Here is a 14,853-nt window from a genome sequence, read left to right as displayed (position 1 = left end):
TCAGGTACATGTGATGTATGTGGTGCATGTGTGCCACACGTATAAGAGGTGTGTATGAAATAGGTGTTCATGGTGGGAAATGTAGTGTGCATGTGCACCATGTATCTCATGTGTGCCACATGTATGTGCATGAATGAAATTGTTATACACGGTGTCCAGTATTAAGCTATGGTTGTGATGATGTAGATTGATGGATGGATCAATAGATAGACGGATGGATGTATGGATAGATGGATGGATGGATAAATGTATGGTTGGATTCATTAGTTAATAAATAGTTAGATTGGATATGTCCAAATCAATGGTTGAGATTGAACCAATTGATCTTGTAGATCGACAATCATATCGGACTAATTGGGTACGTCGATCAATGGTTAAAATTGGAGGGTCAAGATTTATTTGGGTTATTACAGGGGCAAACATGAAAATGAGCTGGGCAAGCATGAAAAGGAGCGGAGCAAATATGAAAAAAAGTGGGGCAAGCATGAAAATCAGCGGGGCAAACATGAAAATGAATGGGGCAAGCATGAAATTCAGCGGGGCAAACATGAAAATGAGTGGGGCAAACATGAAAATGAGCGGGGCAAGCATGAAAATGAGCAGGCAAGCATGAAATTCAGCGTGGCAAACATGAAAAATGAGCGGGGCAAAAATGAAAATTAGAACCCCAAAACTGAAGAGATTCTTAAAGAGTTGAATTCCAATACTTTAGTATATAATTGATCTTGCAATTACCATTTGTTAAATTCTATGGTTCTTTCTTGCTGCTTTGTCTTATGAAGTGAGTTTGGCGAAGTGTTACTCCTTTTGGACTCATGTACTTGAAAATAACCAAGCTGCCCTCCTAGACTGCCTTTAACGATGGAATTTGGTTAGTAGAGAAAGATAAACTCTTTATACCAGATGACCTATAACTGAGGAAAATGTTTATGGAAGTTAGCGAAGATGGTAATCTATTTGTTTGGTACCCGCAGTCTAACTTATAGACCATTTTAGGATGAAAACCACATAAATGTATATGCACATAAATCCTGACCATCTGAATTGTGGGCCTCAGTTTGGATGGGAATTGCCCAAGATTGCACTTCTTAGATGGTCCCTCCATTCGATGGGGAGCCACCAAATGGGTGGTTCTTATTTGTAGGAAAAGTAATGATCATATACAATCCATTGTTGCTTAGCTTAAGATACAACTAATCACATGTGCCAATATGTCACGTATAGGATATTTGAACTATGAAGAAATGTGACCCACCATGTAGGTCAGCTGGCACAAAAATCAGCCCTACTCATTTATCAGGTGGGCCAAATGAGTACATGGAAGCACACCATCAGCATCTCTGATTTAAACTCTTTGTTTTTTCTCATGCACAATGGCCTAGTTTTTTCACCAAATGATTCTTCAAGGTGAGTCCCTCCTTTAGCATGGCCCTCATGTCCCAGGCAGATGATAGGTTTACAGGTTAGATGGACTGTATTGTAAGCTATCCAACAACCGGTTGTAGGAGAACATTACTCTCAAAGAAAAGATGTTCATAGATCCAAATTCATCAGCAAAATCAGATAGTTTGCCCTGCTGTTTTTCTTGTTTGCCCCGCTCATATTTCAGTTTGCCCCGCTGTTTTTCTAGTTTGCCCCGCTCATATTTCAGTTTGCCCCCCTATTTTTCTAGTTTGCCCTGCTCATATTTCAGTTTGCCCCGCTATTTTTCTTGTTTGCCCTGCTCATATTTCAGTTTGCCCCACTGTTTTTCTAGTTTGCCCCGCTCATATTTCAGTTTGCCCCGCTGTTTTTTTAGTTTGCCCCGCTCATAATGCAGTTTGCCCCGCTGTTTTTCTAGTTTGCCCCGCTCATATTTTGGTTTGCCCCGTTGTTTTTCTAGTTTGCCCCGAATGTTTCATCGAACGATCATACAAAGTTACACAAAATTGCATAAGTGCAAGATTTATTTCCTATTTCGATTGTGATTTACCTAGATGCCATGCATATATATGGGTGTAATCAGGAATAGGGGGTATCAAGAGCTTTCTAATTCGTTCGCAGGGTTTCAAGCTTATAGCTTAGGTGATTCAAGACTTGTTCGAATCGGGTAATCTCTATCTCTTGTAATTTTATTCTTTTATAGTGTATACCAACATCTAATATATAAGGAAAGGACTACACCTCAAACACATGCATAATGAATTTCTCCATCTTCTCTTGTTCTAAGGCCATCCATACATTGACACCTCCACCTCTCCTCACCCCAATACCATTAGAGAGCAACAACACAAACTCATTGATTCCACTCACAACTGGGCCACCATAGGTGGGCCTCCCATACCCAAAATCCAGCTCATGGAAGGGCAACTTCCACCAAGCTGACACATAAAAATTCTCATCTAAAGTGGAAGGGACCCCTCTATAAACCTCCAACCAATCCACTACTGATTTCACATACTCATCTGTCACCATCTCTATTGCTTCCTTCACCTTCTCAACACAAAACCCCAGAGACTCCTTATTCAAATCCACCTCCTTTGCACTTGAACAAGCTGTTACAACAGCATTCCCAACAAACCCATGTGGCAAGGGCGGAGTTATCTTGCTCCTAATGTCCACAACAAAGAGTATTGATGAAACCCCACATGGGTCTTCAAAGACAGCCCTCGTCCTTGATTTCCACAGGTGGGCCACCATGGCCTCAAAAGTTGAGCACTTGATCATGGCCTTGTTTTTTAGGGTGGTGATCATTTCAGGTGTGAAGTGGAAAAGTTTGTGGCTATGATTGTGTGATACTTTTAAGAGGGATTGGGGTGGGGAAGGTTGGTTGGGTGATGTGAATGAGGAGGGAATGTTAGTTATTTCAGTTAGCTTTTTATATTCCTTTTGTGGGTATTTGATCTGAAGTGGGATTCTTGCTTTGATACATGTCCTGTCATTGTTGAGAACATGGGTCTTGAGGCCTTCACCCCTGCAGATGGAGGCTAGGTTGTGGAACATCTCAGCCGCTAATTTCCCATCAAGTATGTTGTGGTTGATCACAAACCCAATTGAGAATCCTCCACATTTGAATCTTGTGACCTGAAAACATAAATAGATTTTTTTTTAGTTTTTTTTTTTTTAAAGATCAGAATCTTGTTGCAATTACTGATTGATCACATAGTGTTTTTTCTTCTTCTTATTTTTTTATTTTATATATATATATATATATATATATATATATATATATATATATATATATTTTAGTATCAAGAAGATGGGAGGAGTTATCTCATCCATGCATTCTACCATGGTCCATACATTTGAGCCCATGGTCAAAAGTAGATTGTTCCAAAACTAAAAATCTATATACAAGACTATTGATCTCATAACCCACAAAAGCATACATGATTCCTTTATGACCTAATTTTACTCTATTATAATCAATAATCCTGACTTCTGTTATACTTCCCCATACTTTGTAATAATGAAGATATGATTTTTTTCTTTTTCCACAATTCATATGGAGAGATATCCAATTTTTTTTATGTGGGATAGCATTTAAAATACAGTTTGCCATTAATAATGCTTCCCCCCACAAATTCAGTGGTAATCCAAAATTTAATATCATACAGTTGATCATCTCAACTAATGTCCTGTTTTTGTGTTCCATTAGGCCATTTTGTTGAGATGTGTAAGGTGCCATAAATTCATGGATTATATCATTTGATTCACAGAATTCATTGAATTCATTAGAAGAGTACTCATCCCCTCTATTACTTCTGAGGGCTTTAATCTTTACATTCAACTGATTTTCCACTTTGGCCTTATAAAGCTTAAACTTTTCAAAGGTTTCATCTTTAGATTTTATCAAGTATATATAGGAAGATCTAGTGAATCATCGATAAATGTGCTAAAATACTTTTTTCCTCCATGAGTTAATGTATTATTTAAATCATAGATATTGAAATAAATTAACTCCAAGGGTTGTGATTTTCTTATGCCAGTCCCAAATGGTTTTCTGGTTATTTTAGAATGGGCACACACATCACATTTTCCTTCTTGTTGTATTTCATATTTTGGTATAAGTCCTAGAATCATCATTATTTTTATTGAATGATAATTAACATGACCTAGTCTAGTATGCCATAAAGATATAGAATCAACTATATAAATGGAAACATCATCATTATTATTAATATTCAGTTTAACTATACTATTACATGAATATCCGATAGATTTGGAGTTCTGAATTTTTGGCTTGTCATCTTCTACTATATTTGCTTTGAAATGATTTTCTGAAACATTTTCTTTCTTGTCTCAGTTTCTGGACTCTTCTTCTATACGAAGATATCGTTGAAGCCCTTAAAGAGTGTACTTCCTCTCATCATGTTTCAGTTTCTTTTTATAATCAAACCATGATGAGGGTAATTTTGTAATTACTACACCGACCATGAATTCTTCAGGAAGATCTATACCACCAATCTTCAATTCATCAACCAAGTTCTGTAGTTTGGTTACATGGGAGAGAATTGACTGATCTTTTTAAACTTGAAGTGGGCATAATTGTCGATCAAGAATTTTTTAGTACTAATCTCTTCAGTTTTATATTTTCAATCTAATTTTGTCCACAGATCTTTAGCAGAGAATATTTTATGGTGCAAATTCTAGATAGAATTAGAGAGGGCATTTAGGATATGACCTTCGCATAGAAAATTGTCCTCCTTCCTTTTCTTTTATTCTGCCTTCACTTGATTTGAGTCGTCTTCTTTTTGGATCGGGCAGAGAAGACAGATCATCGTTTAGAATGTAGGATAACTTGAGAGTAGTCAAAAAGAAAAGCATCTTCTGCTGCCATCTTGAAAAGAATTGACCGTCGAAACGATCTAGTCGTACAAGGTCTTGGTTCATAACTTGAATGGAATGAATTCCCTCCATTGTGAAAATATAATAAAAATATGTCTTGAATATTAGAAAATTAAGTGTTTATTGTACACAACGGAGGATAGAAAAAAGATAATGAGATGATCAGATCTATCAGGTTCAAGGCTCGACTTGAATAGTCAATTTCTCAAGATAGATTTGTTGCTCTTTTTTTGAAATTTTCGGCAAGTGCAAACAAAGGAAATATGCAAATTGTCTTTAGGATACAATGAACTCTCAATCCAAATTTCAACATGAAAATTTACACATTTAAATGTTGAACAGATCTCTAGTTTTGACATCGATATGCTTTTTAGATGTTCAGAAAAAAAAAAAAACTTAGCAAGAGGTCAGATCGAAAGTAATTGCACAAAAGATGATATAATCTTAAGAATTAAGAGTATTAACTTCTGGATTATAGTATCCAGGATTTATATCAATTGAAAGGTTACAGATTTCTTCTTGAAGAGATGCTAATGTGTCTCTTCAAGAAATCCATACCCATTCACATAAAATAATATCCCTTCATGAAAGGACATGACTCTTTATCCTATGACAGTTATTTCCGTACCCATTTAGACAGAAACGGTTATCTAATAGTAAAAACTGTATCCACATAAGCGACATGTGACATAGGTGTCACGTGTACAATCATGTCACAATTAGTCTCAATCAACAAAAGGTAATAAATCATGTACAAGAGAATATGTATCAAAATAGTTTATTCATTCCTTCTGTCTGAAATCCTAACAACTAATTTAGCTTTAAACTTGCCAATGGTACCATTGGGCTTTAACTTTTTTCATAAAAATCCATTTACATCCTATTGTCTTATTCTCAATTGGCAGGACACTCTAATTCCTAAGTTTTATTAAACGTAATATATTTGAATTCATCATTTATAAATTCTTTCCAGAATGATGCCATCAGATGACTTGATAGCTTTTGTACAAGTTAAAGGATCATCCTCAAGGAGAAAAGTATAGAATTTACCTCTTAGGTTAGTTTCTTTCCTAATCCTTACACTCATCATTGGTTCTATTTTTTCTATGTTTTTCTTTATACATTATTACTATTTGAGACAATACTTGAAGCATCATTATTTTTAATTTCTTTAAATGCAACTTTCATTAGAAAAATGTTCTCAGAGAATTACGTATCTCTTGCCTCCATGATAATATTAGGGTATATGATATTATCCTTAAATTTTAAAACTAATAATCAGCAGACTGCACTATTTTTTGCATATCCTCTAAACACACAGTCTGTTATTTTCGGACCTAATTTTCCATTACTCAGTTTTTGATAACCCTACTTTTGCTAAGCACTTCACACATTTAAGATATTTATAGTTAGTAGGATGTTGCTTCCAAAGTTCACAGGGTGTTTTACCTGTAACTTTATAAGGTATTTTATTCAAGATGTGACAAGAGTAGAGAATGACTTCTTCCCACATGTTTGAGGGTAAACCATAACCATTCAACATTGCATCTATCATTTCTTTTAAAGTTTTATTTTTTGTCATGTTATTCTATTTTTTTCATGTGTATAAGGGGCAGTGGTTTTATGTATAATACCATTCTTTTAAAATAATTTCTTAAAGTGTAATGATTCGTATTCACCTCCCTTATTATAATTCTCTTGATTTTCTTATTTATTTGGTTTTTAACTTCTGTCTTATACTTAATAAAGAAATCCAAGGCTTCGTCTTTACTTATTGGTAAGTATACCCTAGTGTACATTGAGAAATCATGTATAAAGGTTATGTAGTATATTTTTTCATTTATAGACATGTGATTCTTAAAATCACCCAAGTCACTGTGAATGAGTCCTATAATCTTAGATTATCTAAAAACTGATTTGAATGGTTTCTTATATAACTTAGATTCTATACATAGTTCAATATTTGGTTCTTGATTTGATAAATTAAGTACAAGACATAGTTTATTCATTATTTTCAGAATATTTACATTTACATATCCTAATCTATTGTGCCATAAATCAAGCGACTTAGCCAAGTAAGTATAACTAAAATTCATCTTATTAATATCAATAGATGATACATTCAGTACAAACAGTCCATCGCAATAATAACCATTTCCAACAAATATCCCATTATTGGACAATACAACCTTATATGAATTGAAAACTAATTTGATACAAACTTTAATAAGGAAGGAGTCAGAAATTAATTTTCTCATGATGTCAAGCACATGTAGAATATTATTTAATGCGGGGATCTTTCCATAAGTGAGCCTTAAATTCACGTTTCACTTTCAGACTATGAGCATTTTCCATGAACACTTATTCATCCCTTACAACTTGGTAGGAGACAAACATACTTCGATCCTTATAGGTGTGACGTGTAGCCCCAGTGTCTAGTACCCAATGCATTGTGTTGATAATGTTCACTTCATATAATATCGCAACTATTTCATCTTTTCGGTTTTGTTCAGTTATATTGGCCTGAGCTTGTGAAGCCTTTTTCTCATGCCTGCACCCTCAAATATGATCGGGTTTGTCACAATGAAAACATTTTTCTTTATTATTTACCAGTTCTCCTTTCTTATTTTCTAGCATATATTGTTCAACGTGATGGCATGGTTTTCCACAATCAAAACATGTTCCTTTTAAGTATCGACACTGATCAATAAGGTGACCTGCCTTTTCACTGTGAAAACATGATTCCTTGATTATTTTATTCTCCTGATTTGTTTTGGTTAGGTTAGCATTTAAAGCAATGCCATTAACATTTTCCATTTGATCCCTTATACAACTGGTCTCTTCTATTTGGACATGTACGATGATTTTTATTTTTTTATTTTTTATTTGTGTTTCATCTTATTTTTGTATTTTTTCCAAGAGGGATGTAGTTTTTCAATTAAAGCACCTCCAAGGAAAACATCATCTATTTTTAATCCTCATATGTAAGCCCGTGTACTAAACTTTGATATTCAAGTATTTGATTAGATACGAGTTTATTATCTAACATAGAAAAGTTAAGAAATGAGGAAATAACGTGATTTTTGACACCATCTTCTTCTAATGCATATTTCTTAGCCAGTGCCGACCATATTTCCTTAGCTCTCTCATATGTAGTGTATATGTCATGAATGTAATTTTTTTAGTTATGGTCATCTCTTACAACATTTTCATTATCGGCTTCATATTGGAAAGTGTCAAATAGCACATACGATACTTTTAATGTATCTGAAGCAAACGTAAGTTTCTGTTTCCACCTTTTAAAATTATTCCCATCAAATGGTTCAATTTTAGATAATTCGGTGGTCGGGTTTACTGTTATGTTTGCCATTCTACAGATGTATAGATCAACAAATTAAATTCAAGAATATATGAATTTTTAGATTTGTAAATCCGTAATTATGAAATTTCATATTTAAAAATTAATCATTAAAAAAAAATAAAATTAGAAAATTGAATAAGGATGAACTTAGAAAACTTATTTGATTCGAGGCATGACAAAAGTCACTTGGCTTGAAATTGATTTGTTCTCTTTTGGACAATGTCTATAGTGCAAAAGGAATACCGGGAAGTCAATCTCCAGGATACCCTCGAACGTTATCTCGTCACACTGGCACACTCGATATACAGAGACCCAAACTGTCACTGTATGTCTAACTCGAAGAGTGAACCAGATGAAATCGCTGTAGAGATTTGTAGTAAAGAGAGAGAGAGTTGAAAGATTGAACTTAATAATTGAAATTCAGAGCTAGAGAAGTCCCTTATATAGACTTCAAATGTTGCCTTGAATTGGTGTATACGCACCCCTGCCAACAAACATGGCTGTTGGGTTTTTTGAAGAAGAAACTTTTATCGATTTTTTGCTCTGTTCGAAAATTGGAAACAAATAACTGTTGCAAATCAAAATTTCAAAAGGCAACGAAAACTTTTAGGCTTGCAAGTATACTTGCGCATGCATGCACACCACATCGCACTGCGCTATGCCGACGGCTCCGGCACGGCGCGTGTGTGGTTTATGGCATAGATTGGGGCTGATGCCATAGGCCTCTCAAACAGCCAAATTCACATGCCCCTGAAAGGGGTCTAAGCCCTCTGCAAATTCTTCTTGTTATAAACTTAAATATTCCTTATTGCCTATCTGATGTGGGACTAAACTCACACCATTACAAGACAATGCCTTTGTTGCTTAAAAAAATAAAAATAAAAATTTGAGGAATTTTTTCAAATAATTTAAATTTACTTATTTATTTATTTTGAAACACCAAAAATACAACAGTTCCAACATATATTGCTACTACCTAGCGGCTCATGTTACAATGCCATAGGAGTAGATCCAATATCCGCAACCTTAAGTTGTTGGATCATGATCAAATGAGTTTTGATTTAGCTTATTATACCCATTCGGTCACATCTTGTTGACCATTCACCTCAATTATTTGTTCCAATAGATGAGTCAGGTATTTCTCTCGTTTATTTTATTTCTTTAGTTGTTCGATACTTTGTCGACTGCAATAGTCATACATTTAAATATTAATAAAATCGGTATTGTTTAGTCTTCTTTTATTTATCTATTCATCTTTATTCATTTGAGAAATATCAAGCTAAAGCACTGGTAAAAGAACAAGTCCTTAAGTCCATTGACACATGGCAAAAAGAATCCATTCGGAAGGACTAACCCTGCCCTTTTACAATTTGCCTGATAGCTGATCACAACTAATGGTTGAGAGGATAGCTGGATCATTGCGTCCAGTCTCTAATTGGTCCAAGTCAATACAGGGAACACCAACAATTTAATCAAACACTGAGTCGAGTATACTTTGGCATGCTTGCATATTATACACACAAAATTCGAATAGAAGGCCTCAATCACACGTGTGGCCTCGTGTTTGATTGAATTAACATACTAGTGGGTACCTAAATCCACATCCATCCCAACAATCTCCATAAGGGCCTGTTTGGTTTTCCATTTATTATGGTAAATGGATATAGATGGGTAATGATTGTTTGCAGTTATAATCGTGTGGTCACATCACTTACATTTGACTATGGTGATAATTTTGATACATTATTTATTTCACCTGAATAAAAGTTTTATAATATAAGATTGCGATGATTATAATTTTTTTTCCCTATTTAAAAGTGCAATTGTCTCACGAGCTATATTTCCTGTTTGTTACTACTCAAAATGCTACTAATTGCTTCTTTACTTTGCAATTTTGAAAAATCATGTAGACAAAAGTGTTTCATGTGGACTCCCCGTGAAAGGTAACTTCAAGGGGAAGCTAGGTGGGGCCACCATGATGTTTGTGAGAAATTCACACGGTCCATCTATTTTCATAAATCATGTTAGGTTATGTTAGAACGTGGGCCAAAAAATAGATAGATGGCTTGCACCGTAGGAAAAAGTGGGCATGGAAGTGCCTACAATTGAAACCTCCTGAGGCCACCGTGATGTTTATATGCCATCCATACAGCTCATAAGGTCATCCCTCTTGGGTGAACTGAAAACACAAAAATATTAGCCCAATCCAAAATTTATGTGGCCCACGAATGTTTCAATGGTGGGCATTCAATCCTCACCATTTTCTGTTATACGGCCCACTTGAATTTTGGATGTCACATTTTTGTCCCAAGTTCTAACATGATCGGGCAAACCAGATGGAAGGGGTGAATTTCTAAAAACATCATGTGCCTGGCCTAGCTTACTGCAGCAAGAAGTCCCTTTGCATGCAAATTGCTCGCATCGCCTTATAGAGCGCGGACGTATGTGTTGAAGGCACATGGGTCACTTCTCATTGGTATACATCATTACCATCTCACAAACTTGTCCAATTTATCTAGCCCCACCATGAATTATGTGTTAGATTCACACCATTCATCAAGATTTTAGATTATGGCCTGTTTGGTTTTCTGGCTCAAGTGTAATTTACCTTGTAAATGAGTAATCATTATTTACCAAGGTAATTACTTGCATCTTTCCCAATGCTGACTTGACCAGTTACTTTTTAAGCACTTAAATAAAGGAATTTGTAAAATAAATATGGGGCCCACCATAATGTGTGTGGCTTATCCATACCACCCATTCATTATGCCAAATAAATTTAAGGCATGAGCCCAAAAATTAGGCAAATCCAAAGGTCAAGTGGACCATACCACACAAAATTATGAGAATTGAATGCATACCATTAAAAACTTGTTGAGGCTCTTAGAAATTTTAGATCAGGTTTATATTTATATTTTTCACTTATCCATGTCCATGTGACCTTATGAACGGGTTACATGGTGAATAAACCTCAATGTGGGCCCAATAAAAGAATCAACTTTCAACAGTGGACAAATTAAGTCCATTGTTTCCTTTCATGTGGGGCAATTGAACATTAGATCTTTCTAATTTTTTTGGATGAAGCCTCAAAATATTCTAATAAAACAGGTGGACGACACGGATATATCATATACATTATGCTGGGGCCCACGGATTTAAGTCAACATTTTCGGACCGGTTTTCTAGGTGAAATTACTTACTCATTTCCAAACAAGTGAAAAAAATGTAATAATTACTTCTTTACGGCGATTCACCTGGATTATGGAAAACCAAACAGGCCCTTATTCTAGAGCATGATCCTACAAATGAGACATCTAAAGTTTTTGTAAACCATGCTACAGAGAGCAGTGGAGATTAAACGAATTATTGTTGAAACCTTTCTACGGCCAACCATAAAGTTTATTTGTCATCTAATCTATTTATAAGGTCACACGGATATGTAATGAAAAAACAAATACTAGCTTGAATAGAGGCTTGGGTTGCCTTAAGAAGTTTTCAACATTAAGCTTTCTGTGGCTAGGTCTACTTTAGCTCTGAATCCACCTTGATTTTGGGCTCATATTCTAAAATGATATATGAAAGAAATGCATGGATAGTGTAGATCTAATAAATATATTATCATGGGATAATATGAATTTCTTGACATGTGTCAAGAAATACGGTTGCTTGGGGCAGTGGTGCAGCTGGGAAGAGAGAAGAAACACGTCAAACTTTTGTAGGCTCCCTCGTAATGTATGTGTCAGATTCACACCGTCGATTCAATTTTTCATATTCTTTTAGAGCACGAGACAAAAAACCCAAGGCTGATGTAAAGCTCAAGTAGCCACACTACAGCAAACAGTGGGAATTAGACGGTTATTATTGAACATATTTTGGGGTTAAAGAAGGCTTAGATCAAGCTGATATTTGTTTTTTTTTTCTTCCTTACATGTCAATGTGACGTTACTGAGAGGTTATATGACAAATAAACCTCACAGTGGATCCTACGGAGGTTTTAACGGTAGCCATTGAATTCCTGTCTGTGGTGTGGTCCACTTGAGCTTTGGATGCACCTCATTTTTTTGGCTCATACTTTAGAATGATATGGAAAATTTGATGGACGGTAGGAATGGATCTAATACATAATTCATGGTGGGGGCGGAGAAGTTCCCCACCCCAAAAGTTGTGTTGTGCCGTGGGAAATCGTTGTGTTTTGTGAGGTCATCAGCGATGGACATGACCAATGGAAAGCGACGGCCAGAATTTCCCTGTGCCTTCAGCGCAAACGATCCGCACTCCCCCTAGAAACTTACACAGGTAAAGAGTACTGTGTCTCATTCAAACCGCAGGGTCGTCCTTCTTAGGCAAGGCAAGACAAGGGAATAGCGAAAAAAATTATGGAGGAAAAGAAAGCCGCTGCTTACTACGACGAGCTAACACGCAAAGGGAAAGGCGCTGCCAGGTTCAAACAAGGTCTCGGCTACAACTCCAATCCCCTTTCTTCCTCATCGTCCTCCTCCTCCTTCCTTACCACCTTCGTTCCCGCTTCTTCTTCCACCCCCGAATTACAGAAACAGACTCAGCTCCTTCATTCCATCCAAAACAAACTCAGTAAAAATAAACACACCCCCTCGAGCAGCAGCGACCGTAATATAGGGCATTCGCGTCGTACTAGGGAAGAGGAAGAAGAAGAGGAAAGGAATGATTTGTCTAGGAGTCGAGATAGGTACAGAGAAGGGAGAGATGGATCGTCGAGGAGGAGTACGGAGAGAAATGGGCGAGACACTGCTCGTCGTCCGCACTTCCGAAGCAGGGATGAAGAGGAAAGCCCTACCTCACTAGGAGAGGGAAAACATCACCACAGGAGTGGCAGCAGAAGGAGAAGTAGGAGCTTATCACCTCCGTCTATAAGATCAGAAAGGAGCAGAGGTGACAGAGTCAAAGGTACAAGTGAGAAGAATCTCTCAAAGAGGACGAACTCCAAGGACAGGAATACTGGTGGGATTGACTATTCACAACTCATCGAGGGCTATGCCGAAATGGTCAGTACGGATTCAATTTTTTTCTTTTATTTTCTTTTTTCCTTTACACGGAAGTGTGCATCTTATGCCGAATGGTCTCTCATAAATTGCATTTCATTTGCCTTCTATTCATGAGGTTTTATTCTGGATGTGTCTCCTCATATTATCTGGTGAGGGATGTTTCCGTGGTGGCCACTATTAATCTATTGGCTTAATTGCTCAATTCACCGCTCATGTCTTAACGCCCATCCATTTTCTAAGAAGCAAACGCAATTACATGCTTGTTGTTGTTGTTTTGTTTTTGCTGATGCCTCATGTGTGTGAAAATGGTGGCATCCATTTGTATCCGTTTGATGTAAAATAAACCTCCCAAATCTCCAAAATGGAATAAATAGGTGGTTTAGGAAGTTACAAAAATATAATAACCTTTCTATTTCTTGAATGAGGAACATCTATTAAATGGAACAAATATACATATATCTACTAAGGCAATGGACAAGATGTTGGTCCTTGAATTTGGCTGCGCGGAACACGTGTGAGGGTTGCTGGTGTGCCAGAATCGATTGGGTCCAATTCAAACCGTGACCACTGACCCCTGACGTTGAGATAGACCGAAGCTCAGTCATGGCTCAACTGTTCATCTATTTAGCCAATTATCGTGCGCTTGTTACTTAGACGATTGATGAAGGCTGGGGCTCTTCCTCCAAATGAGCTCATTTTTTTTTTTGCCTTGGAAATCCAAGGACTTGTGAAGGTGCAACAATTGTATGGTTAGAATGAACAAGAAGAAAAGATGATGTGGTTGAGGAAAATGTGAATGAATTATCACTATGGGGAATCGCCCGCCTGACAGAGAGCAACAGGGTGCTTCCAAGAGCAGCAGGGTCCTTTTGAGAGTAGCGTGTTGATGAGTGAAGTAGAGGCAATGCCGGAAATTACAACTACAGTCGGCCCAACATATGAGCATAGGTGGACGGGTTCCTAAACTACTGTCTTGCTTTAGATCTGGCATGTAGGCGCAAATGGAAGGGAATTGCAACTATTATTTACGACTTAAGTTAGTCTGGTGCGTGCGTAAGGACGGACTGAACCTGAATCTACACTAAGGTCTACTGCTACTGAGCAGGGAGAGACTAAGCCTAGATACATAGCGTTGCGCTGGATTGATAGTTGTGTTTGTTGTTGGGTTCGGAGAGATCCTTCTTCTCAAAATTACTTCTAGTATTTATAAGCTTCAAGACAGGAGATGAGAGCATAACCGTTCATCCACTTGGCTTCATCGTGTGTAACCAGCTAGGAAAAGAGAGGTTACACTTTATTGACCATGATCTCAACTATGAGGATGCACTTTGAGGCTGACATGGCAGAAGTAACCATTTATATCTATCCAAAAGACAAAAAATACCCACAAAGTACCCAAAGACTAGCTGATACTTGAATCCCTGATGCAGGTCTTCTTTGAATCTCTTGTGCCGTGTGGCAATATTAGCACCATTCATCTGATCCGCACAGATTTTGGTACAAACATTGCCCCCTCACATTTATGCCTATTTGACAAAGAATAGTCGGAAATGTGGTCATGCTATCTTTTATATATCTGGGTGTGCCAAAATGGTGTTGGTCCTCGTTCTCCTGAGTTAAAAATACTCTAATAGATTCTTCGGC

The 14,853-nt window shown here is 36.7% G+C and overlaps 2 protein-coding genes across 5 annotated transcripts in view; one reads left to right on the top strand and one right to left on the bottom strand.

Moving 5' to 3' along the window:
* Window positions 1-2,157: 2,157 nt before the first annotated feature.
* On the bottom strand, window positions 2,158-2,686 carry LOC131218116 (acyltransferase GLAUCE-like). Its single transcript, XM_058212798.1, has one exon. The coding sequence runs from the start codon at window positions 2,677-2,679 to the stop codon at window positions 2,158-2,160; it is 522 nt and encodes a 173-aa protein (XP_058068781.1). The 5' UTR covers window positions 2,680-2,686.
* Window positions 2,687-12,373: 9,687 nt separating this feature from the next.
* Window positions 12,374-14,853, top strand: part of LOC131219158 (splicing factor U2af large subunit B) — a 35,453-nt gene continuing 32,973 nt past the window's right edge. For 3 of the 4 annotated variants that reach the window (XR_009158021.1, XR_009158020.1, XM_058214175.1), the window contains exon 1: window positions 12,376-13,209. Coding sequence is in view for 2 of the 4 variants with exons in the window: in XM_058214175.1 (XP_058070158.1) it covers window positions 12,565-13,209 (645 nt within the window). In the remaining 2 variants the exon portion in view is untranslated. Of the gene's footprint in view, window positions 13,210-14,853 lie in introns of all 4 variants that reach the window. The other variant, XM_058214174.1, reaches the window with a different exon arrangement.

This window comes from Magnolia sinica, chromosome 11, assembly GCF_029962835.1.
Source record: "Magnolia sinica isolate HGM2019 chromosome 11, MsV1, whole genome shotgun sequence".
Classification (NCBI taxonomy): Eukaryota; Viridiplantae; Streptophyta; class Magnoliopsida; order Magnoliales; family Magnoliaceae; genus Magnolia; species Magnolia sinica.
The sequence above is the reverse complement of the archived record's forward strand: the minus strand, read 5'-3'. Positions and strand labels throughout refer to the sequence as shown.

What these genes read in the sequence shown, in the direction of transcription:
- LOC131218116 (XM_058212798.1), bottom strand. Translation starts at nt 2,679, where the DNA reads ATGGTGGCCCACCTGTGGAAATCAAGGACGAGGGCTGTCTTTGAAGAC.